General features: G+C 40.4%; 2 protein-coding genes across 19 annotated transcripts in view; one reads left to right on the forward strand and one right to left on the reverse strand.

Moving 5' to 3' along the window:
* MYCBP2 (MYC binding protein 2) overlaps positions 1-19,370 on the reverse strand; it is a 271,692-nt gene extending 252,322 nt beyond the window's left edge. For all 16 annotated transcript variants that reach the window (XM_079903236.1, XM_079903224.1, XM_079903221.1 and 13 more), the window contains exon 1: positions 18,761-19,370. In XM_079903236.1, coding sequence (XP_079759362.1) covers positions 18,761-19,062 — 302 coding nt within the window. In that variant the 5' untranslated portion in view covers positions 19,063-19,370. The remainder of the gene's footprint in view (positions 1-18,760) is intronic.
* Positions 19,371-19,478: 108 nt separating this feature from the next.
* Positions 19,479-23,574, forward strand: part of SCEL (sciellin) — a 334,162-nt gene continuing 330,066 nt past the window's right edge. For 2 of the 3 annotated variants that reach the window (XM_079903383.1, XM_079903386.1), the window contains exon 1: positions 19,479-19,606. The gene's annotated coding sequence lies outside the window, so the exon portion shown is untranslated. The remainder of the gene's footprint in view (positions 19,607-23,574) is intronic. The other variant, XM_079903385.1, reaches the window with a different exon arrangement.

The raw sequence follows: 23,574 nt of genomic DNA on the forward strand, positions 1-23,574 counted from the left end.
GTTTTTCTATAGAAGCCAGACATTTCTCCTGTGTAATTAATGTAATGATACTCACTGTGTTCATGCAACACTGAATAAATTAGGGAGGGATAGTAGTCTGATTACTAAGTAGAAAACTTTTATTTACTTAACCTAGGCTTATAATTAGTAATAAGAACAGAGATTTTAACAGTTCAAGTTGATCTAGGAGAGAGAGGCAAACAATTTCCTATATATCTTCAGTCCCTTCATTTTATTTGGAAGTCTTTAGGTTGGGGATAGGAATGGGAGGGTGTGGGAGTGGTAAGGACTATAAATAAAGTTACCTTGGCAGTGGGCAGAGCAGCATAAGAAAAAGAGAGTGGGGGAGAGACTGGGAGTAGAGAGTGAGGGGAGGAAAAGACTCTGAAAAGTTATGACTTTATTAGACCATGCCTCATGCAGATTTATAATCTAGGTACACAGAGCCTAGGTGGCCAAGCAAAACTCAAGCCATGGAGCAACTATAAAACTTTCTGAAGACAGTCCACTTATCCTAGGACTAAGAGAGCCACCAGAAGGGTAATGAGAGTTAGCAGTCAGACAACCAGGCACACAAAGATATAAGGCACCATGAGTGAGAACTAGCAGAAAAAGAAAACAGAAGGACAAACAGACTCCAGATAAAAGCTTTGGACACAACTATGCTTACCAACTTTACAGAAAAAAAAAAAAAAAAAAAAGATTAGCTTTAAAATATCTGCAGGGTATGGGGAATATAGCACATCTGAAAAAGAATCAAATCCCACTTCTAGACATGAAAACTATAACTGCAACTAAAGACTCAGTAGGTGACTTTACAGCATTAGACACGGTGAAGAGAGAATTTGAAGAGATCAGAAAAAATTACTAGAATTCAGAGAGAAAGATAAAAAGGGTGAAAATATGCCCCTGAGACCTCTTCCAAAACTTAAATCTCCTCCTTCAAGTCCCTCCATCCCAAAAGAGACAGCACTTACCGTATCCAAGTATACCCTTCCTACCATACACTGGACCCCAACTCATTCACCATCCTTGGGATTTTGCTCAACCACTTACACCCTTTCTTTGTTCACTCTTTAATCTCTGTCTTCTATGGCTTCTAACCCTAGAGGCCCACTGGCCTCCTCCAATTTAAAAAAATAGTTTAAATGATTCTCTATCCCTCTGCCCTCTTCATCACTAAACTTCTTGAGGAACAACTGTCTCAAACTTTTTCAATTCCCTACCATCAAGCTCCTACAAGTGTATGAGACTTCTCAACATCACAAACTTTCTTGTTGCCTACTGAATTCCTTACCTTCAGTCTTCATCCTTTATATTCTTCTACATATGAGTACTATCAAACAGTCTACTTCTTTAAATACTCCCCACCCTCAGCTTCTAGAAGAACCTCTATTTTAGTGTTCCATCTCCCTTGATGATGATTCTTTCTCAGTCTTCATTAGCTCCTTTTTCTTCCTTTTCCTGTCGCTTAAATCTTTAGCACATATATTACTTCTCATGAGAGTTATCTGTTCATAATTTATATTCATTTCTATATTGGTAACTTACATTGTTTTCAATAAGCTATAACAACCTTAATAATAGCTACTGGGAGTTCACAAGCATCATCAGAATGCTGGTCTACAGCCAGTTATGTTCTCTGACAATAAAGGTACATCCACCATGAAAATCTACCACCTTTCAAGTCACTTCAAAATCCCACCACTACCCATTTAACTCAGAGCACATAATCTAACCCTCTACTTAATTGTTGAAAGGGACATCATTTAGAATGTACTACTTCCTTTACCTTCCTTTCACCCACCTCAAAATAATCTCCATGAGGGCCTTACTCCATTAATTGTCCTCACTCTCTCTTTTTCGCTCATTATTCCTGCTCTTCTCCCTTAGCCTACCAGCTTACGAGGACAGAATTTAGAGACATACAGCATAGGTTCAAATGCAGGCTCTGTCATTTATTAGCTCTGTGATCTTGGGAAGGTTAATCAACTGCTCTGTGCCTCAGTCGGCTCATCTGTAAAATAGGACTTATCCCATTAGATTATGAGGCACTTACAGTTATGCTTACTATTAATAAGTGCTAAACAAATTTTATTTCTTTTTATTACCATGCTAAAGTGTCTACTGTGGTTTGGGTTTCCCCAAAAGCAGACATGATTTAAGGATTCAAGAACAAGTAGTTGTTCGAGAGATGATCCAGGAAAAACACTGATAGGGGAAATCAGAAGTGAAATAGGGAAGGGAAGGCAGTCAAGAAAGAGTGTATTATTAAGCCAGTTACCCTGATGGGCAACCAGAGTGTGATCCTACTGGAGAACTCTAATGGATGGTATAGAACACAGCTCAGTTATCCCAAAGAAGAGATGTGAAAACGAGGTATTTATCCACCATATCCCCATCCATCAGTGGCTGAAAGCCTTTCTGACAGCATTAACTCCCTGGCATTTCTGGCTTGCCCTGCACACAGGCCAAGCATGTCTCTATGGCCAGTAAGAAAGTTCTCAGGCAGAAATTCATAAATGTAAGTAGACAATATCGAGATGAAAGCCAAAGAAATATGGCTAGGACACTAAGAACATCTGCTACAGTGTCTCTTATCCAAAAGACAGATTAATTCTTTGTCCCCTTCCTCAAGCTACCATCTTCCTTCTTTCCCTCTAAACACTAATTTCTAAATGCTGTACTCCCTTCTCCGTCTAACCTCAATTCACTTTCCCACTGAATGTGACTTTCTTAGCCTTCTGAAAAAAGGAGGTGGGGGTGAGTGAGTGTTAGGTCACTATCATCTCTTAATGCCAACTTCAAGATGATGTCTCAGACTTCTGTTTAGCTGACCTATAGGAAAAGAGTCAGTATGTCAGTGACAGTATGCTCATGAGGAGCCTCTGAATATACTGTACATAATATATTTGAGACAGGATTGAGAGACTCCTAGCAGGAGACTTTTCAAAATACAGGTCTAGAGACCAAGAGAAAGGTTTTAGCTACAAACCACAGACCAAGAAGTCCAAAACAATTAGGTAATTACTGAAATCAGAGGACTGACTGAAGTAACCCACAAAGAAAATGTAGAGAGAAAGGTGTCAAAAATGGCCTCCTGAGAAACTAGTTCTTCCTCCCTCCCTTGATACCTACAGGAAAGGCATTATTATTTCTGTATTTGACATCTAGTCACTTGCTATACCTGTCATTCTTTCATCATCTTTCTAACACCAAAATGTCTCTCAGATCTGTTCTATTTCATCTATTCCCATTGCCTTCTCTCAGGTTTTATTATCACTTGTCAGAACTACTACAATTGCTTCTTTAAAGGAACCCCTGCTTTGGGGATCTATGTCTTTTCATCCCTTATAGCACTGCTATAGACATTTTTATAAATTGAGAGTTTAACTCTATCACTTCTGTCCTCAAATAAAGCAATTCAGGAACATAGTAATCCAGTCCTAACATATCTTTCAGTCTCTTCTCCTACAGCCTTATTCTAATTTGTCCACTTCACCCACATTTTAGTTATTGCCAATATCTGTGTTTTACACTTCTTTGATTTTACCTCTATATTCACAACGTAGCTCCAGCAACTATTACGGTCTACACCTCTGGAGTCAGCAAACTATGGCCTGCAGTCCAAATCTAGCCTGCCACCTATTTTTGTAATACAATTATACTAGAACACGGTCATGCTCATTTGTTTAAATATTACCTATGGCTGCTTTCAAGCTGTAACAACAGAGTTGCAATAATTGCATGGGAGACTAGAGAGCCTGCAAAGCATAAAGTATTTACTATCTGGCCCGTTACAGAACAAGTTTGCTGACCCTTCAAACACGGGACAACATCAAGCAGCCTCATGTGTGTATAAGTGGATTCCCAGAAGGAAATGCGAGAAACTAGGTTTGAAATAATATTGGAGGAAGTAAAGGCATAATGTGTGAAATTAAACAAAAATTATATCACACATATCTAAGGAGTTCAATGAACACCAAACACATGATAAACACACACTAAGAAAAAACATATTTAGGATGAGCATGGTCAAATTGCTAAAACTCAAAAATAAAGAGAAAAATCTTAAAAGCAACCAGAGAAGGAATTTTGATTCCAGTATGGTGGCATAAACCAAATACAATCTATCTTTCACACTGTTTACAACTATAAACTTTGGGCAAAATACAAAAAAAAAAAAAAAAAAAAAGAAAGAAAGAAAGAAAAAAATTATTTGAGGACTCTGAAAAGGAAACAAAAGCATATTGTGGAGGGGAGTCAAACTTGGAAAAATGACCCACAGGATAGTCAGCTTCCCAGCTCGGCTATTTTCTTCTCCTTTCTCTAACAGCTTTGCTCTAAGGCCAGGAAGCAATCACTGCATACAGAGAGCAGCAACACAGAAGTTAAAACTCCAAGAGAAACCCTATCTTTCTGGCCACAGGAATTGGGGAAAGGGGCTCCTGCATGCTGGAGAATGTGGAGAAAATCCTGGAAGGGAGAAAGATTGGAGAAAGGGATTCTCTTATCCTGCCTATAAGCCCACGTAAGTCTTAGGCTTGCTCTGGAGCTGCACAGGTATGAGACAAACCCATACCAACATAGCAAAGTCTCTGAGAATTAAAAACCACCACCCACAAAAGGCAAGACCAAATTTGCAATCTGAAGCTAAAGGGGTTGAGAGTCGGCTAAAAGAAACAAAGATCAACACTCCAGAGAATTATGGTAAGACCCAGAGTTTTCAAAACAAACACTCATAATGTACAAGATACAATCCAAAATGTTCGCAATGCAAAAAGAAAATGTGATAAATTTCAAGGGAAGAAACAATTAACAGATGCCAACCCTGAAATGATCCACATGTTATAATTATCCAACAGTACCTTTAAAGCAACTATTATAAATATGCTCCATGAAGTAAAGGCAAACACAGTTGAACTGAACAGGAAAAAATTCTCAGAAGACAAAGAGAAATTATTTAAAAAATGAGCCAAATGTAAATTTAAAAACTGAACAATGCAGTATGTGAAATAAAATAAATGAATGAAGGTGAGAGAGAAAAGAGTCTGTGAACTTGAAAATGGATCAATAAAAATTATCCAATCTGAAGAACAAAGAGGAAACAAATTGACAATAGAAAAAATAGTCAGAGACTTGTGGGACAATCTCAAAAGTTTTGTTTGGAATCTTAGCAGGGAAAAAGACAGAAACTCGAGCAGAATATTTTAAGAAACAATGGCAGAAAGCATCCCAAATTTGGTAAAAGACAAATTTATAGATTCAAGAAGCTGAGCATTTTCCAAAGAGGAGAAACTCAAAGAAAATAAAGACCAGATACAACAAATCTAACTGCTGAAGAACAAAAACAAAAAAATTCTTGAAAGCAGATAAAGAAAAATGACATACTACATAAAGGGAAATAAAATTTGAATTACCAAAGGTTTGTCATCAGAAATCATAATGGTGAAAAGACAGTGGAACAACATCATGAAAATGCTAAAAGGAAATAAGGTTTTACTCAGAAGTCTATGTTCCCCTAAAACATCCTTTAAAAATAAAAGCAAAATAAAGACACTCTCAGAGGAAGGAAAAAAAAGAGAGTTTATCCCCAGTAGACTAGTTTATAAGAAATGCTAAAGTAAGTCCTTTAAGCTGAAAGGAAATGTAGCATCTTCAGGAATGAAGGAAGAGTAACAGAAATAATAAATATATAGGTAAACATAAAATACTTTTTTCCTTTAATTTCTTTAAAATATGTATGACTGTTGACAGCAAAAATTATAATACTGCATAGTGAGGTTTTCAAAGTGTGCAGCCATAACATACATAAGAGCTGTAACATAAAGGAGGGAGTGGGAGGTAGCAGAGGGGAAAAAAAATCATCTGTATGTTTGTAAGGTTTCTCTATTTTAAGTGAAGCAGTACAATAGTAACTCTAAGTAGGTTGTGAAAGGGTAGGTTATCTATATTGTAATCCCTAGGGCATTAAAAAATTAATACAAAAAGATAGAGCCAAAAAGTCCAATAGCTACATTAAAATGGAATACTAAAGAATAATCTAAGAGAAGGTAGAAAAGGAGTAAGAGAGGAATGAAGAACAAAGAGGGAAAGAGAAGACAATAAAATGGTAGACCTAAAGGCAACCATATCAATAATTAATTACATTAAATATTAATGGTCTAAACTCTCCAAATAAAAGGCAAAGATTGACAGAATGGATTAAAAAAAAAAAAGCAAAATCCTATGTGTACTGCCCAAAGGAGAGAAACTTTAAATATAAAAACATAGATAGGGCTTCCTTGGTGGCGCAGTGGTTGAGAGTCCGCCTGCCGATGCAGGGGACACAGGTTTGTGCCCCGGTCCGGGAAGATCCCACATGCCGCGGAGCAGCTGGGCCCGTGAGCTATGGCCGCTGAGCCTGCGCATCCGGAGCCTGTGCTCCACAATGGGAGAGACCACAACAGTGAGCGGTCCGCCTACCGCAAAAAAAAAAAAAAAAAAAAACATAGATAGATCAAAAGTAAATGGACAGAAATAAATTCACCAGGCACACAGTAAGCCTAAGAAATCTGAACAGGCTATTTTAATATCAGATAAAGTAATTTCAAGACAAAGAGTCTTACTGGAGATAAAGAAACATGTATCATAATGAAATAAAAGAATAATTTATCAGGAGGTTTTAACAGTTATACAAATACATGTACATAATAGCAAAGCCCCAAATATATGAAGCTAAAACTGACAAAATTACAGGGACAAAGACAAATCCACAGTTACAATGGGATATTTTTAATACCCCTTTTCAGCAACTGACAGAACTAGACAAAAAATGAGTGTAGACATAAAAGAGCCAAACAACACTATCTACCAACTTTAACTACATGACATTAATAGAACTCTACATGCAAAAATGGCAGAACACATATTCTTTTCAAGTGCACGTGGTCTAATCACGAAGGTAGACCATATCCTGGGAGATAATGTGTATCTCAATAAATTTTAAAAGACTGAAATTATATAAAATGTCCATTGGAAAGTAATAATAATATACATTAAAAAATCAAATATATGAGGGTTAAATAAAATAATTCTAAGCAAGGCATGAATCAAAGATGAAATTACAAAGAAAATTAGAAAATATTTTAAGCTAAATGACAAAGAATATACTGAATATAAAAATTTGTGGGATGCAACTAAAGAAGTGCTTAGATGAAAATCCATCACTTTAAATACCTATATTAGAAGACAAGAAAAATCTAAAATCAATGACCTAAGATTCCATCTTAAAAAACTAAAAAAGAAAAAACAGAGCAAAGTAAAAAAGAAGTAAATTATAATAAGAGGAAAGTCAATGAAATAGAAAATAAACCAATATTAGAGAAAATCAATAATGCCAAAAGTTGATTCTTTGAACTTATAAACAAAAATGACAAACTTCTAGCTAACTAAGGAAAAAAGAGAAAACACAAACATGAAGAATGAAAAAAGGATTATCCCCACAGACCCCCACAGACATTAGAGGATAATAAAAAGAATGCTATGAACAACTTTATGCCAAAAATTTCAACAATTTAAATGAAAGGACAAATTTCTCAAAAAAAAAAAAGTTACTGAAATTCACATGAGAAATAACCAAAAAATCTGAATATCCCTGTATCTATTAAAGAAAATGAATCTGTCAAAAGCCTCCCTCAAAGAAAATTCTAGGACCAGATGGTACCCCTAGTGAGTTCTGTCAAATATTCAAGAAGAAATAAGACCAATCTCATGCAAACTTTTTAAAAATACAGACAAGATTACTAAACAACTGGTTTTCTGAAACAAGGACAACTATAATACCAAAACCTGACAAAGACATTACCAAAAAAAAGATTATAGACCAATGTCCTTCGTGAATATAAACCCCAAAATTCTTAACAAATAAAAGCAAATCAAAGTCAACAATACATCACATATGAGGTTTTATCCCAGGAATGCAAGGTTGACTTACCATTCAAAATTAATTAATTTAATTTTTCCTTTTATTCTCTTAATATATGATCATATTGATAAATGCAGAAAAAGCATTTGACAAAATTCAATACACATTTATGATAAAAACCATAAGCAAAATAGGAAAAGTAAAGAACTTCCTCAAATTGCCAAAGGCCATCAAAATATCTACAGCTAATAGTGAAAGACAAAGAGACTACTTTGTCATTGTTTCTCCCTCACATTAGGAACAAGGAAGGATGCAACTTTCACCACTTCTATTCAACACTGAACAGAAGTAGAAAGGTTCTTGTCATTGGAATAAAGCTTGGGGGAGCACAGGGGTATCTGGAGATCAGAAAGAATGATGATATGATTTTACAGAACATCCCAGAGAATCTATAAAACAGTTAAAATTAATCCACAGCATTCACTACTGGTCACCTATTATACTACTAGCATTCACTTGCTTCAAATAAATTCTGGACAATGTTCCTGCAGAATTCTGGTTAGTCTCATTTCCTGGAGAAACTTTCCAGAGGAAGTAAAGTAGGACAAACTACAGCCTCCACCACTGGTTTCAGATGGTTTCAAGGCCAAAACTTATAGTCACAACCTCTTCTCTGCTAGTCATTCTGGATTCCCTTCATCTTTGGCTAGAATTTCCTGGTCCAGTTGGCTGATCCTGTGAGGTGGCCATCAGGCCTTTCTCATGTCCATTTACCATTCAAGTTGGAAAAGAAAGTACCAATAGACACCCAGTAGATCACCTGTGTGCCAAAGTCCATGCTCCATTGCATAACGGCAGCCTCCTTCAGATGATCAGGTACATTAGCCCTGTCAAAATGGTGACTCCTTATCCTGGAAAAGAAGCACCAAATCCCACCGGTAGCAGTGTCTTAAAGTATAACAGGACTCTTACAGTGTCTGTTGAAAATGTTTCCCTTCGGAGAACCAGGACCTTTTAACCCCCAGTGCTCAGAGCTACAGAGATGGGAAGCATAAAGTCCCCAGTGGATCACTGACAGTGATGCTAAGTGGAGGCATCCCAATTTCCATGTGTTCTTCCTACTAGGAACACTGAAGGATAGGACCTTACGCTCATCATCAGTTGTGCCCTCAGAAGACTGTCTTACGGGGGCTTCCCTGGTGGCGCAGTGGTTGAGAGTCTGCCTGCCGATGCAGGGGACACGTGTCCCGGTCCGGGAGGATCCCACATGCCGCGGAGCGGCTGGGCCTGTGAGCCATGGCTGCTGAGCCTGCGCTCCGCAACGGGAGAGGCCACGACAGTGAGAGGCCCGCGTACCGCAAAAAAAAAAAAAAAAAAAGACTGTCTTACTATCTGTCGGGTCAGCAGCTTCTGGGCAGTTATGGTGCACAACAGGACAAATGTATCTGTGGGATTCATTTGCTATAAAGTGGGTCCCTTACTCTGAAATGATGTTATGTGTGCTGATGGATCACTCTGTAAGCCCTCAAATATGGGCACTGATTGAGCCCCGGCAAGTTGCAAAGGGAAACTCATAACACAGAATATGCATCAAATCCAGTCAAAATGAATCACGGTCCTTTCCAAGGCACATGGACTGGTGGGTATCCTTGAAGGAAAGTTAGTCTCTGCTATTGTCAGGCTGGACATTCATCAGTTCAGTTGCTAGATCAGCACTGATGAACATAAATCCATTACTGGGCCCTTGCATAGCCATCATCAGTAATTTTTCCATAACCCTTGTAGGCCAAATGGAATAACCTAACAGTAGAGCTTATTATGTAATGAGATCCAAATAATTAATAAGAATTTACATTCTAACAACTTAGTAGCCATTTGAAAAATTAATACACATAAACTTAAAAAAAAATTTATATCTCACCTTAAATAACCACGATTACTTAATAATAGGACACTGCACATTCTAAGTACTGCACAACTTCTCAAACTTGTGCAGATTAAACATGTCACCCTCCTCTTCCACACTGATTTCTGTGCAGTGCTTTGTTGTATCACAGCAACAACCAAAAATTCAACTTTAAAAAGATATGACATCATCATGGGCTTCCCTGGCGGCGCAGTGGTTGAGAGTCTGCCTGCCGATGCAGGGGACACGGGTTCGTGACCCGGTCCGGGAAGATCCCACATGCCGCGGAGTGGCTGGGCCCGTGCGCCATGGCCGCTGAGCCTGCGCGTCCAGAGCCTGTGCTCCGCAAAGGGAGAGGCCACAACAGTGAGAGGCCCACGTACGGCAAAAAAAAAAAAAGATATGACATCATCAAAAGGAGTGCAACAGGATCTAATGTAGAAACCGTGAACTACCTCAAGTTAGTAGTTTGTGACAGACATTTCTGTGTTTCCTTTAAAATTCTGAAATATCCCATGGTATTCTTGTGTGTCTGCTGGGGTGTTTGGGGGTGCCTCAGTGCAGTCTGGGAATCAATCTGTGTGTGCGTGCGTGTGTATATCGGCACCGCAGTCTCTCTCCTCCCTCAGCAGACCCAGCACGTCTCAGTAGGCTTTGTTGTGACTTAACTCTAATTAGTTATTGGTTTGGTGATAGACAGCAGGGGAGAGGAGAATAGATGGGGTAGCAGGGGCAGCATAATCTTCAAGTAACTACCCTCTAGCCAGGAGAAGAAGGTCACTTCTGTAGGCTCAGAGGGTTCAGAGGAATTTGGGGTTTCAAGGTTTTCCAGTGCATCAACTCAGACGTCCCATCTTAAAAGCCAGGGTCTCATTCCTTCCTAACCAGAGGACAGACACGCTGGCTTAGCAGACCTGCTGAGAAATCAACCTGCCCTGGAGCTCTGCTACCCTTGAAATTAAATCTTGGGCCTAATCCTTAGCTTTTTCTTTCCTCCTACTGCAGAAGATGAGTTTCTTTACATGATACCAAAGAAAGAAATTACCTAACTTTCTCATTTTGCCCCCAATTACCTTCAGCCTTTCATTGTCTTTCTCCAACCTATGTCACTCACCAAACAGCCATCTGATTACACCGTCTGTATAATTAATAACTTCCCTAAATGTCTCAAAAGCCTAAGATACTGTACCCACAAATACTTTCTCTTCTACAGGAATGCCATTCCAATTTGTCACCACTGAAAGTTTTAACAGGTGCACAGCTACAGTGCATACAAAGGGTTATCAGTATCAGTGCTCCATCTACACCAGTAGCGGGGTTCTTACTGCTAGCCAGCCAGCAGATAATCTAGCTCCAAAATTCCATTTTGAAGACTACTTCCTCAGACCACTGCTGATACCACAACTGTCTTGGAAGAAAAAAGACTCTGAAATGAAGATCTGCACAACCGAAGTACTGGGGAATGCCCTCCAAATCAACGCCTGTGGGAGAGTAAAGGAAGTGAGACTAAACAGAGGAAGGAGTTGAATTGAAATGCAGTCACAGGAAGGCCTCAGCCAATCCATGGGGAGCTCTGGAGTTGCGATGGATCTTCAAAGTTGTCCTACCTTAGGACAAAAGGGCCAGGCATTCACACCCCCACACAGAATAGGCATTGGATGCAGGCTGATCCTGAAGAAAACGCAAGACTTTGAGGAAAGCAGGTCTGTTGGCTCACAGCAATGCCTGGAGAGACTCAGTTGCAATCAGTTTTAGCTGCCAAGATTCTCAATGGCTGGGGGAACTTGTAACTGAACAGAGGGACATGGGTGATGAACTAGAGAAACCACCACACCACTGCTAGACTATTATACCAAATGGGCTAATGAGAGGAGAAAATGAATCATTTACCCTGCTTTCTTAGGAGGAACTAAGTTTACCACCAGTTGATAAGGGAAAACTCTTCTTTGCAGAAGAGCATCAGCTACTAAATTCTATTTTAACAGAAATATAAAAATCATCATTTTGAAGCCCCTAATGAAATTACTGACTCAGTCAAGGATTATCAAAAGATGCTAAAACCGTTAGGTGAAAGATATTCACAGTGTGCCAAAGTTATTACCCATGATTACCTGCCTAATGCAAATGGAAGAAGCATACATTTACAGAAAAGAGACCTAGTGGGTACCATCTCATCCAAGTAATTCAAGTAACTAGACTGAGCATTATTAAACAATGAGACAACCTGAAAACCTCTGGATGGGATGCAATGTGCAGTACTCAGCATTATATACAAAATATTCTTGCCAAAAAATGTTTAACCGAAACCTATTGAAGCTTTAAAGCCTAACTTCCATTTATAGGAAATATGGGGATAGATGACATAAAGGGGAACAGTATCTGGGGTCCTGTCCTTAAGGAGCTAGTTTTATAAGACATTCTAGAAAAGGTAAAATATTAGTGACAGAAAACTGGTCTGTGGTGGCCAGTGGCTAGGGGTAGGAAAAGGGTGTTAACTAAAGAAACTTTTTAGAATGATGGAAATATTCTATACTTGACTGTGATGGTTCGGAGACTCTTCAAATGGACACTTAAAAAGGGTGAATTTTATTATATGTAAATTAAACCTTGATTAACCTGTCCCCTCCCCCCAAAACCTGAATATTTAATCTATTCTTGAATGAAAAAGTGAGACTATTCTGACGATTTTTTAAAATAAATAACTTAAAATGCAAAACTATTTTTAAATTAACATTTTTATTTTCTTTTTAAGCCCAAAGGCAAGATCTTCTTTTATCTTGATCTAGGAAATGAATTCATTTCATATTTCTACCTGCTAATATGCCAACAGAGCAATTTTTGCCTTAAAATGTGTTTATATAGGACTCCATAGATGTAACAGCTATATGAAGCAAATTACTACCTATCCACAAATATACTGATTCGATCCTATATCACTTACTAAAACACTCCTACAATAATGTCTCTTCATAGCTCAAAACTGTCAGTGTCTCCTGAATAAAATCTAACTCTTACCCGGCAGTTCAAGCTGCCATACCCTCTGACCAAAGCCTCCACTTCCAGAATGAATTCCCATTGTTCTCCCTCATAACACCTACATTCTAGCTCTAACAGAATTCTTACCATTACCTACACACAAACTGTGCTTTCTCACCTCTTGCTCATGCTTTTGTACCAGCTCAGAATGCCATCCCTTGGTCACAATAGGCTATGCTTTCTTAGTCATTTCATTTAACACTTTTGTAAGTACCTGCCTTTGCACCTTTCACACCCATCCAGACAATAAACTCAACTAGAAACTGTCTTACAAATCTTTATAATGCCAATGGTTAGCACCAAGTATTAATCCCGGAATCTTTGATGGATTAACCTCTTCTAACCGAAATTCCATGCATCTGAAGGATGGGCTCAAATAGCATTTCTAACAAGAAAGAGATAAAGAAGCTGAAGGAAGTAAGTGGGTTTAGCTTGGAGAAGAAAAGCCATTTCCCATTTTAACCACAGTCCCCTCTATTGTTTCCACTAACGCTCTTCTTCTACCACTTCAGCCCAGATACCCTGACTGTCTTTATCTCCCAGTCTATCAGTTCCCTCCTGGCATCACTTTCCTTTCTACCATATGTTCAATCTTTGTCACCAAAAACCTTCACTTTCTTTTTTTCTTAGACCTCCAGGCACACTTCAACCTTGAATCAACTAGCAGTTTTTTTCATTTCTCTTCTGAGTGGAAAAGCTTACAACATCATGCTGACTGGAATTTTAAATATGTGATTTTAATAATAATAACAGTAGTAGTAGTAGTAGTAGTAATACGACGACCACCAACAACAGCAGCTAACATTTAATGAGCACTTAACAATGTTCAGGCACAATGTCCTTTCAATAGCCCTAAAAGGATACAAGTAAAGAAACAGACATGGAAATGCTAATTAACTTACCCATTTTAAGACAGAAAAAAGCAGAACTGAAATACTAAGACGGTCTGACTCCAGAGCAGATTTAGCCACCATGCTATGGTTCTTCCCAAATGCAATCAATGCTGTACTACCATTCCCACTAAGAACTGATCAAACATCCTTTTATTCATTTCCTAACAATCCCTTTCCTCAAGCAAATGTTCCAACTTTGATTCATTCCTACAAAAATATATTTATTCAGTCACTGAATAAATGAAATAGTTATTCCCACATTCAACACAGTCATTGAGACCAAAACATAAAAGAATAAGACATGATCTCTGCCTTCTCTTTAAGTCCCCAAACTCCATCTGCCCCTTCACTCTCAGCAGAAATCATTAATTAATATTTATTAGCACTTAATGTGCCAAGCACTTTACATATACAGATTCATTCAATCTACAATACGATCCTCATTATTATTATTCCCATTCTACATAGAAGAAAACTGAGGCATAAAGAAAAGCAAAACAAAACAAGTGGGACTACATCAAACTAAAAAGCTTCTGCACAGCAAAGGAAAGCAACAAAAATGAAATGGCAACCTACCAAATGGGAGAAAATACTCGCAAACCATATACTACTGGTAAGGAGTCAGTATCTAAAATTAAGAACTCACACACCACAATATCAAAAAACAACAAAAAACAAACAAAAGAACACAAACAATCCAATTCAGAAAATGGAAACAGGCTCTGAATAAACATTTTTCCAAAAAAAGATACATGAATGGCCAACAGGTACATGAAAAGATGCTCAACATCACTAATCACTAGGAAAATGCAAATCAAAACAATGAAATATCACTGTACACTGTTAGAATGACTATTATCAAAAAGACAAGAAATAAAAAGTACTGGCAAGGATATGGAGAAAAGGGAACTCTTATGGACTGTTGGTGGGGATGTAAACTGATGCAGCCACTACGGAAAACAATAGGGAGGATCTTCAAAAAATTAAAAATAGAACTACCATATGATCCAGAAATTTCACTTCTGAGAATATACTCAAAGGAAACGAAAACACTAACTTGAAAAGATATCTGCACCCCTATGCTCACTGCAGCATTATTTACAATACCCAAGAAGCCACCTAAATGTCCACTGATGGATGAATAAAGAAGGTATGATATATATAATAAATGGGATATTATTCAGCCATAAAAAAGAGGGAAATCTTGCCATTTGCAACACCAAGAATTGATCTTGAGGGCATTATGGTAAGTGAAATAAGTCAGACAGAGAAAGACAAATATACCATATGATCTCACTTATAAGTGAAATCTAAAAAAAAAAAAAAAAACACAAAACTGAACTCATAGATACAGAGGAGAGATTCATGTTTGCCAGATGCAGGGGGTGGGAGATGGGCAAAATGGGCAAAGGGAGTTGAAAGGTACAAAGAAAAACTTCCAGTTATAAAATAAATAAGTCATGGGGATGTAATGTACAGCATGGTGACTATAGTTAATAATACTAGACTGTATATTTGAAAGTTGCTAAGAGAGTAGATCTTAAAAGCTCTCACCTCAAGAAAAAAAAACTTTCAACTATGTGTGATGATGGATGTTAACTTGACTTTATGTGGTAGTCATTTCTCAAAATATGGAATGGTTATGTTGTACACCTACAACTGATAGAATGGTATATGCCAATTATATCTCAAAAATATTTTTTTAAGCAAAAAACTGACGTATAGGAGTTATGTAATGCACCCAAGGTCACACAGCTAAAAAGTGGCAAAGCCAGGATCTAAAACCAGTCCAGCTTCAGAATCCAAGCATTCACTGCAAGGCCATCAAAGTCACTGATACCATTAGGCTGCCATCCCTTAACTTCTCTACCTACACCTAAAACATAATCCACAGTAATTAATTTATTCAACACTGACTGATAACTCACTCGCCTTGTTTTCATTCCTTGAACACAACCTTGTTTCTGCGTCAGAAACATTCTAGAACACCATTCCTCTAGTTCTGCCTTCCAATCATTATGACTCAACTTAAATGCCAACTCACAAAGAGACCCATCCTGACCACCCTACCTAAAATACACCCCCAGCCCCCGCCAACTACAAATCATCTATCACGTGCAACTGGGTTCATTCCCTTCATGGTTACTTATCACTACCTGAAATGATCAGTTGCTTATTTCTCCCCATTGGAGTGGAAGTTCCAAACAGAGTAGAGACCTAGTCTATCCTGTTCACTGTTACAGCTTCAGCACCTAAAACAGTGCCTGGCACACAGTAGGCACTGGTTATTTACAGAACAGATGCCAAAAATTGTGCTAGACACTGGGATTACCAAAACGAATAGGATACAGTTCTTAATAAACTCCTAGTCTTTCGATTTATCCTCCCCTTCTATATTAAAGGATGACTAGCTCCTAACGTTTTTTTTAGTGGCTAACCTCTCCAACTGTCATGTTAAACCTGTCCCCGAGATCTCCCTTAGACTTCTCACCATCATTTAGCCCCTCTCTAACTTCTTTAATTTCTCCTTCTCCACTTACTGAATGTTTCCCACCCACCCTCCCATACTCAAATATCCTTCCCTCAACCATCTCCCCATTACCCCAAAATATCCCATTGACTCCGCAGCCACATCTCTCTTCCACAGAATCTTGACCACTTCCTCAAAAGTCATCAGCGACCTGGAAAGTGTTCTCACTTTCTTCAACATTTATCCCTGTCGAGGACTTTCAATCCACTTTCTTAGGACCGGAGGTGCCACTGTCCCACAGTTCTCTTAATTTTTTAAATCCTTTTTCAGCTTCCTTCACTGTCTCCTTTCTCTCACAGCTTTAAACTTGATTCTCACTAGAATTTCACCCTCTATTCTTGCTCCATTCTCTGTCTCTGAAACATTTCATCTTCTCCTCTAACTCAACTACAAATAATTACATACAAATAATTACATCATTCATTCAGAACCGAAATCCCAGCTCCAATTTCCCCATTCATAGTTAATAAGAAATGTGACTGAATTCTTAAGCAAACCCTTAATAAAGAATAGCTGCAGGCCAAGACTTAGAAAAAATAATGTGAAGTATAATAAACAATCATGTTCTGAACGAGCACTAGAAGGCAATATCACACAACTTAAGGCTCGTTTCCATTAGTACTTCTTGAAATACAGTACTTGAATTAATTCTTCACTAATTTTAATTGACAGCTTGTACAAAAATTGACCAAAGACTAAAAATCATTCATAGACTTTATATATGTGGTTAATCTATATTAATTTTGTCTAAAACTGTTTATACAGTTCTAAATACACAGAAACTGTATTATTACACAAGTATAGTAGTACAGAGTTAAAACAGGGAACATACCAGTCACAAATTATTGCATAAGTCTGGAAACAACATACAAAATAAATTCAAATTCTTTGAGAGGAGTTTGTAAAGATGTACCTATGGTGCCATAATATACAGACTCACAGCTCTAAATGATACCTAATCATTAGAGCAAACTGTCTATTGAGATTTTTGTGCTATTTTCAAAAGCATCAGCAAGAAACAGACGTGCCATTGTGGCCTTCAGTTTACATAGCAAAGGGTAGTTAGTTACACACATTTTTATCAGTATGATAAAACTACTCAAGTTCCAATCCTGTAAACAATTATACACACGAGAAGAGTGGTTTACCCAGAAAACGTGTGAAGAAAGCTCCATCTTTACAACTCTCTGCAGTGGATAAGAGCCACAGTACATACTGGTCAACCACAAACACCTGACTCACAGCCTAGCCCCTCTCACAATGAGAGAAAATGGCATCTGGTTATTACCGAACAAACTACATATTCAATAAATACAGTAAACTGTAACTTATTTGACAAAATCCTACTATGCTTTCCCTATGTATTGCAAGAAGGTGTGAGAAAAAAAAAGATGAAGCCAACTCCCAATTACCACTGCCAAAGGTAAGCTGGTGAAACAAGTCAGTCACCATCCTTCAAGGTATGTGGCATGTAAGAGCATGGAAAGGAAAACAACAGGAGAGCCTTAAGCAAAAAGACACCCACATTTTAAGAAAATGAAAGTGGTTTAACATCTCCTCCATCGCGGGAGCTGAAGGTGCACCAAGCCTAGGAAGAGATCTAGGAGCCACTCAAATTTTCCAGTTGGTGTCAGTTGATCACTACACCAGCTGTCATATTTTGAAGTTCTTCAGGTTTCCCCTTTTCCCCATAAACCACCCTCCTGCACTCTAAAGCCGAAAAGTGGCAGAGGGAATAGAACAGAAGATGAAGGGAAATGGCCGATGGGACAACAGAACACAAGCACTGCTGCAACCACATCTATAGAGGACCAAAAGGTCCACTTATCAAAGTACAGCTCTAAAAATTTGTATCAGACAGCTTTCACAGCCACCTAAACCTCCAACTGCATCCCTTTCGCATAAATCTCTTAAATTGAAACCCCATGCCTTATCCTACAGGCTGATTATCTAAAACTCATCCTATATATATGACATTATCCTTAACCGATACCATCACCCCCCTCAGTGAAAGGCAGATTTTTTTTTAAGGGAGGCGGAGAGGTGAGGATGGAATGGCATGAAGGGGTGGGGGGAGGGGTTATGAGAAATACGTGCAAATACCATTGCGGCAGAGACACTGGGAACAACACTTCCCTCATCGCTCTTGCAAATTCTCTTGGTGCATTACCCTCTGCTCATCCCTCCTCCTTCTTCAACAATACACATACACGTGTCATAACCGACCCGCACCACCACCATTTCTAGCATTACAAGCTCCCCTCCCACCCTCTCTTGCCCCCTACAAAGACAGTTACACACACTTAGAACAGAAACTGCCGCCACCGCACCCTCCTATCTCAATAAGTGATTCTACCACCTAGCATCAAGCGCTTGCTGAAAGACAGCTCAGTAAGTACGTATGTAGACAGACACACACACACACACACACACACACACACGGGCGCACATGCAGCATGTGGCGCAACGAAGGGCACCCGGAGACGCACCTGGAGGCCGGGTGTCCAGCGCTGCTACCCCCCTGGTCCCTGTCACTGAGCGCAGCTGTGTAAATCCTCCGGTAGCGGTCGGCCAGGGCCCGGCCTGACAGCAGCAGCTGGTAGTGACCCCGGGAGTCCGCGGCCGGCAGCCCGAGCCCCAGCCCCGTGGCCGCCAAGGAGCCCTCGGAAACCGGCATGAACAGCGCCCCCGGCGCCGGGGAAGAAGAGATGGTGGCAGCAGGGAAGAATCCGTCCCCGCCAGCCCCCGAAGAGGCGGCGGCGGGAGAGGCTGTCGCTGCGCACATCATCATCCTCGCAGCCGCCGCCGCCTCGTCCCCGCGGGACGGGCAGGCAGACACGCGCGCGCACACACAGCCCTTTTCCAACGACGACGGCTCCGGCGGCGGCCTCTCGCTCCGCAGCAGGGAGACTACAAAGACAGAGACCTCCTCCTCCTCCTTCTTCTCCTCCTCCCCCCCGCGCTGCCCTCACCACTACTGGGGCCGCTCATCTAACCTCGCCACCCCGGGAGTATGAGGAGGAGGCGGTGCCGCCGCTGCTGCTGCTGCCGCCGCCGCCGCCGCCGCCACCGCTGCCACCGCCTGAGCCACCCGCAATGGGAAGCTGCCGGCCGCACTGGGCATGCGCCCCTCCTCGCACATGCTCAGTCACTTCGGCCCCGCTCCCTCCCCACCCCCTCTCCGCTACCACTCCCTCTGCCTCAGGCCTCTGGGCGTGAGGCCTGAGAGTCGGGCCGGATCTGAAAGAAGGCCGCTTCTCCGGGTTTTACTAGCAACTTGAGGAAGAGTGAGGAAAGTGCTGGGGAGGCTGTCAGCTACAACCAGTCGGCTTCAGGTACTGGGTTCCCTCCAGGTGGGAGAACTGGGACCTGAAAGATAGAGGCCCCCGTGCCCACCGCCAGAGGTTGACGGTACGCACTCCTGCTACCGTTCCCCAAAGTGTGTGCTGCCCGCGGAAGATGTACTGTGAATGGCGCTGGTTGAACTCAGAATTCTAGGCAGAGGAGCCCCGGCGAATTAGAAGTCCCTTTGGCGATCTTAGTTTGGAATTTTTATCATTAGGATTTAAGTCTGTTTAAAATAGTTTTTCCTTACGAAAGACAGGGAGTAATTTAGCGCATTCTTTTTTTTTTTTTTTTTCTGTGAAAGTAGAATTCCCAGGTATGAGAGTATTCACAAGTCAGAGGCATTCCAAAATTCTTGTTTGTAACGTTTATGTCAGCGATAAATCTTAATGCAACAGTACTTTTCTTAAATATTCTTTTTTTTTTTTGACTCCACGCTCACCCTAAGACAGTGGTCTTAGGGTGACCTTGACAGTGGTTTGCTGAGTCCCCTGTTCCAAGCTATTCTACCAGCTCCTTCTAAGTAAATGCCATAGAAATGTATGCGCCAGTGCACCCTGATTCCTATTAAGTTTTATCCTTTTCATTCTGAATTTGAAGAGTTTGCCCAATAGTCCTGGCAAAATCATTTTTAAGTCCTATCATCCCAGTGCTATATCCTTTATATACTTACTGGCTCTTAAGCCTCTTTAAATGTCCTGCTTTAGGGGAAAAAAAAAAAAATCAAGCCCTGTTTACTGTTTAGAGAAGTACAAACAAGGAGTGGGGAAGTAAATTAAACTAATTCTAGTTTTTGCGGGGAGAGAGTGCTGAAGGAGTGCATTTATCTGGGGCTTTGAATAATAAATGGATGTCATTTTTATTTTAAAAAGTTGTCTTTTTTAAAGACAAGGAAACTTGTTTCCCCAACTATCTTATAAGCTCCTTCAGAGCTTGTTGTTTATCTTGGTGTCTTCCTCAGCCCCTTTCTAGAACCTCCTGTATGGTAGATAGCCAGTAAGTATTTGGTGGGCGGAATTCCTATCCTCATGCTTCAGCACAGTTACACACCTGTGTCGAAGAGAAACCGCCCCGCCCCCGCTCCCCCTCCCACCTCCCCCAACTCCGGGAGGAGAGCCAATACACAGGTATGGAGGCCGCTAAAGGATGGTGGAGTTAAAGGCCCGAACTCTTAGCAGCTCTAAGGGCTGTAGCTGTTGCAGGAGCCAGAGAGGCCCCCAAAAGGAGGAGGGGTTTGGATCCTGACTCTGATACTTGTGTGTCTTTGGGCAAGTTTCATCCTCTGAAAAATGGTCAGAATAATACTTCTGTGGACTGTGGACTGTGGGAGGGCTTCAAGCGTCTAGGACAGCCACCTTGTCACACGGCTTTTCACAGATGGTTACACACAAAGCAAAACATGAGGACTGGAATGATGCTTGTGTCTGTTCCCCCATCACGTTCCCAACTCCTAGCACAGACTCTTGCCCTAAGCAGGAGGGAAGTAGATACTGGTTGAATGAATGAATATGTCAATGAATAAATGTTGCCGGCACAGAGAAACATTTCCAGCTCAGGCTTAGGTGGTGGCATGTGCAGTCATTGCCCGTTTAGAGTTTCTAGTGGACACTGACCTGGAGCACTTGTCTCCCCAAGTCCCCCCTTACCCAGTCCTGAATTCCCCTTTGGTCCTTTCGATACCCTTCAGTCCCAGAGAGGCCCCTTCCCGAGTCTCCTGGGTACACACAAAACCCGGTAGCTGGATAAATTTCTAAGGAACCCGTTGTCATTGAGGGGCGCAACTAGGCGTGCGCAGAGTCGCACACATGCTCACTTAGGTATCCGAGGGTGGCGTTTCTGTTGCGGTTGGCAGCGTTTCCTTCCACGGCAGCGGTAGCGGCCGCTTTACTCTAAATTGTAGCCAATGCAGCGTTTTTTCTCCTCCTCCTCCTCTTCCTGCCTCCGCACTGTGCGCTCCCGGGTCACTGCGACTGCTACTCCTCTGCTTTGGCAGCTGGGCACCTTGGAAGGCTCCGTGGGGTGGCAGGGCATGGGGCGCAAGCCGGGAAGGAGAGGGCGCTTGGACTCACCCTTGATTCCACTGTCCAGGCGACTTGAAGGGGAGGGTGGTCCCCAAGGCAAGTCGCGAGGGTCACCTGAACCACCGCTGCAAACGGGAGAAGTGGATTTCTCGAAATGTGCAAAAGCAAGCGTCCCCTGCCGCCAGTACTGCGCGCACTACTGCAGAATGCCTTGTGTTGGGCAGGGGGGCAGGGGGCTCTTATTATTCAGAGAAATGTGCAGAATGAAGAAATATATAGAGGCCTTTGCTTTTGTTTTTCCGGCCACACTGAGCGCGGCTCCAGTACTTTCCGCGCTGCCATCTTAGCTTTATCTTCTGGCCGGGCTGGGTGTGTGTGCGCGTTCGTGTTGGGAGGGAGGGCAGTTGGCGTGGAGGAGAGTGGCGGGAGCATTGGGCGGGTTGGGTGTCAGAATTGGCTAGACAGGAGTTGAGGACACAGTCACCCTCAAATAATAACATTGAACTACGGCAAATCCTGACTTGGCCCATTTTATTAGTGAAACACATGCATAGCATTTTTTAGTCTTTGTGGTTGATATCACGCTCATTTCTCAAAAGCATCTCTCTTATCTATGACCATATAAGACCATGGCTTCATCTTTTATCCCTATGATCACAGATTTTGCCGCTCTTCTCCACTTGAAATTGCAAACCTGGGACTACAATTTTCTGAACTCTTATCAGATTTACATTTTTTCTACTCTATCTTTAGTTTTTTTTTTTAAAGGAAGCCATCAGCACTGGTGTAGCAAATAACAGGCAGAAACCATAAAGTGTTTGTAAGAGGACAATGATTGATATTGTTAGTTTCATTTAAAAGGTTAATATTGTACTAATGCTACACAAGACTACAAACACAGGAAGCATGTACATTATCAGAAACATCAAGACTGCTGAAAATGTGATCAAAGTCAAGAGTCTGAGTTTGTTTCCCGGATTTGTACAATAATGCATGTAAAAAACAAAATTGGTGGCCAAGAGCATCTTAAAACAAGCTTGGTCGCTGAGAACAATTTGGAAGGAAAAAAATGCTCCAGCTTCACTCTTCAGTAGCCACTTTCTAAGGACCACAGGGTTCTGCTTTCTTGACAAATGTGATGTATTGCACTTTAAAATGAAATATATTTCATATATTTAATACTGCAAACTGAACAGAAAGTATCAACATGGCAATTTAAATTCTTTTAAACAAAAATTACGTATAGGATCACCTAGATACCTTGACCTCTTCCTTTAAACAACTATTTTCAGAGCCTTGGAAGAGTCAGTAACTTGTAGGCATGAAGAGTTAATGATTTTTCCTTTTTATTCATATTAGTTTTAAAAGATACAAATTTTATGTGCAAATTTTCCTACAAATAAAAATTTCAGATTCTAGGGGCCCTGAGTTAAATTTTTCTCCCTGAAAAATTATTCTAAAATATCTGTTAATGAGAATATTCTTTGAAGTATGAAAATTCAATAACATATACTTGAATGCAAATCACAGTTTTAAAAATCTCATTGTTGTGATGTGTTTTAGCCCAAAAGAAGCTTTCACAACTGATACAGAAAGTCATATAAAGTATAACTCTGGGTGCTTTGCGACCGCCTGGAGGGGTGGGATAGGGAGGTTGGGAGGGAGGGAGACGCAAGAGGGAAGAGATATGGGAACATATGTATATGTATAACTGATTCACTTTGTTATAAAGCAGGAACTAACACACCATTGTAAAGCAATTATACCCCAATAAAGATGTTAAAAAAAAAAAAGTATAACTCTGAAAGAGAGAAATGTTAAGAACCACAGAATTTTAATCTTGAAAACTTCAATATAGTTTATACGTTATTAGGTTGGTCTTTATTACTAAGGTTAAATAGTTTAATAATTAAATCATATTTCCTAAAACCCTAAAG

The sequence above is a fragment of the Stenella coeruleoalba genome (assembly GCF_951394435.1).
Source record: "Stenella coeruleoalba genome assembly, chromosome: 18".
Lineage (NCBI taxonomy): Eukaryota > Metazoa > Chordata > Mammalia > Artiodactyla > Delphinidae > Stenella > Stenella coeruleoalba.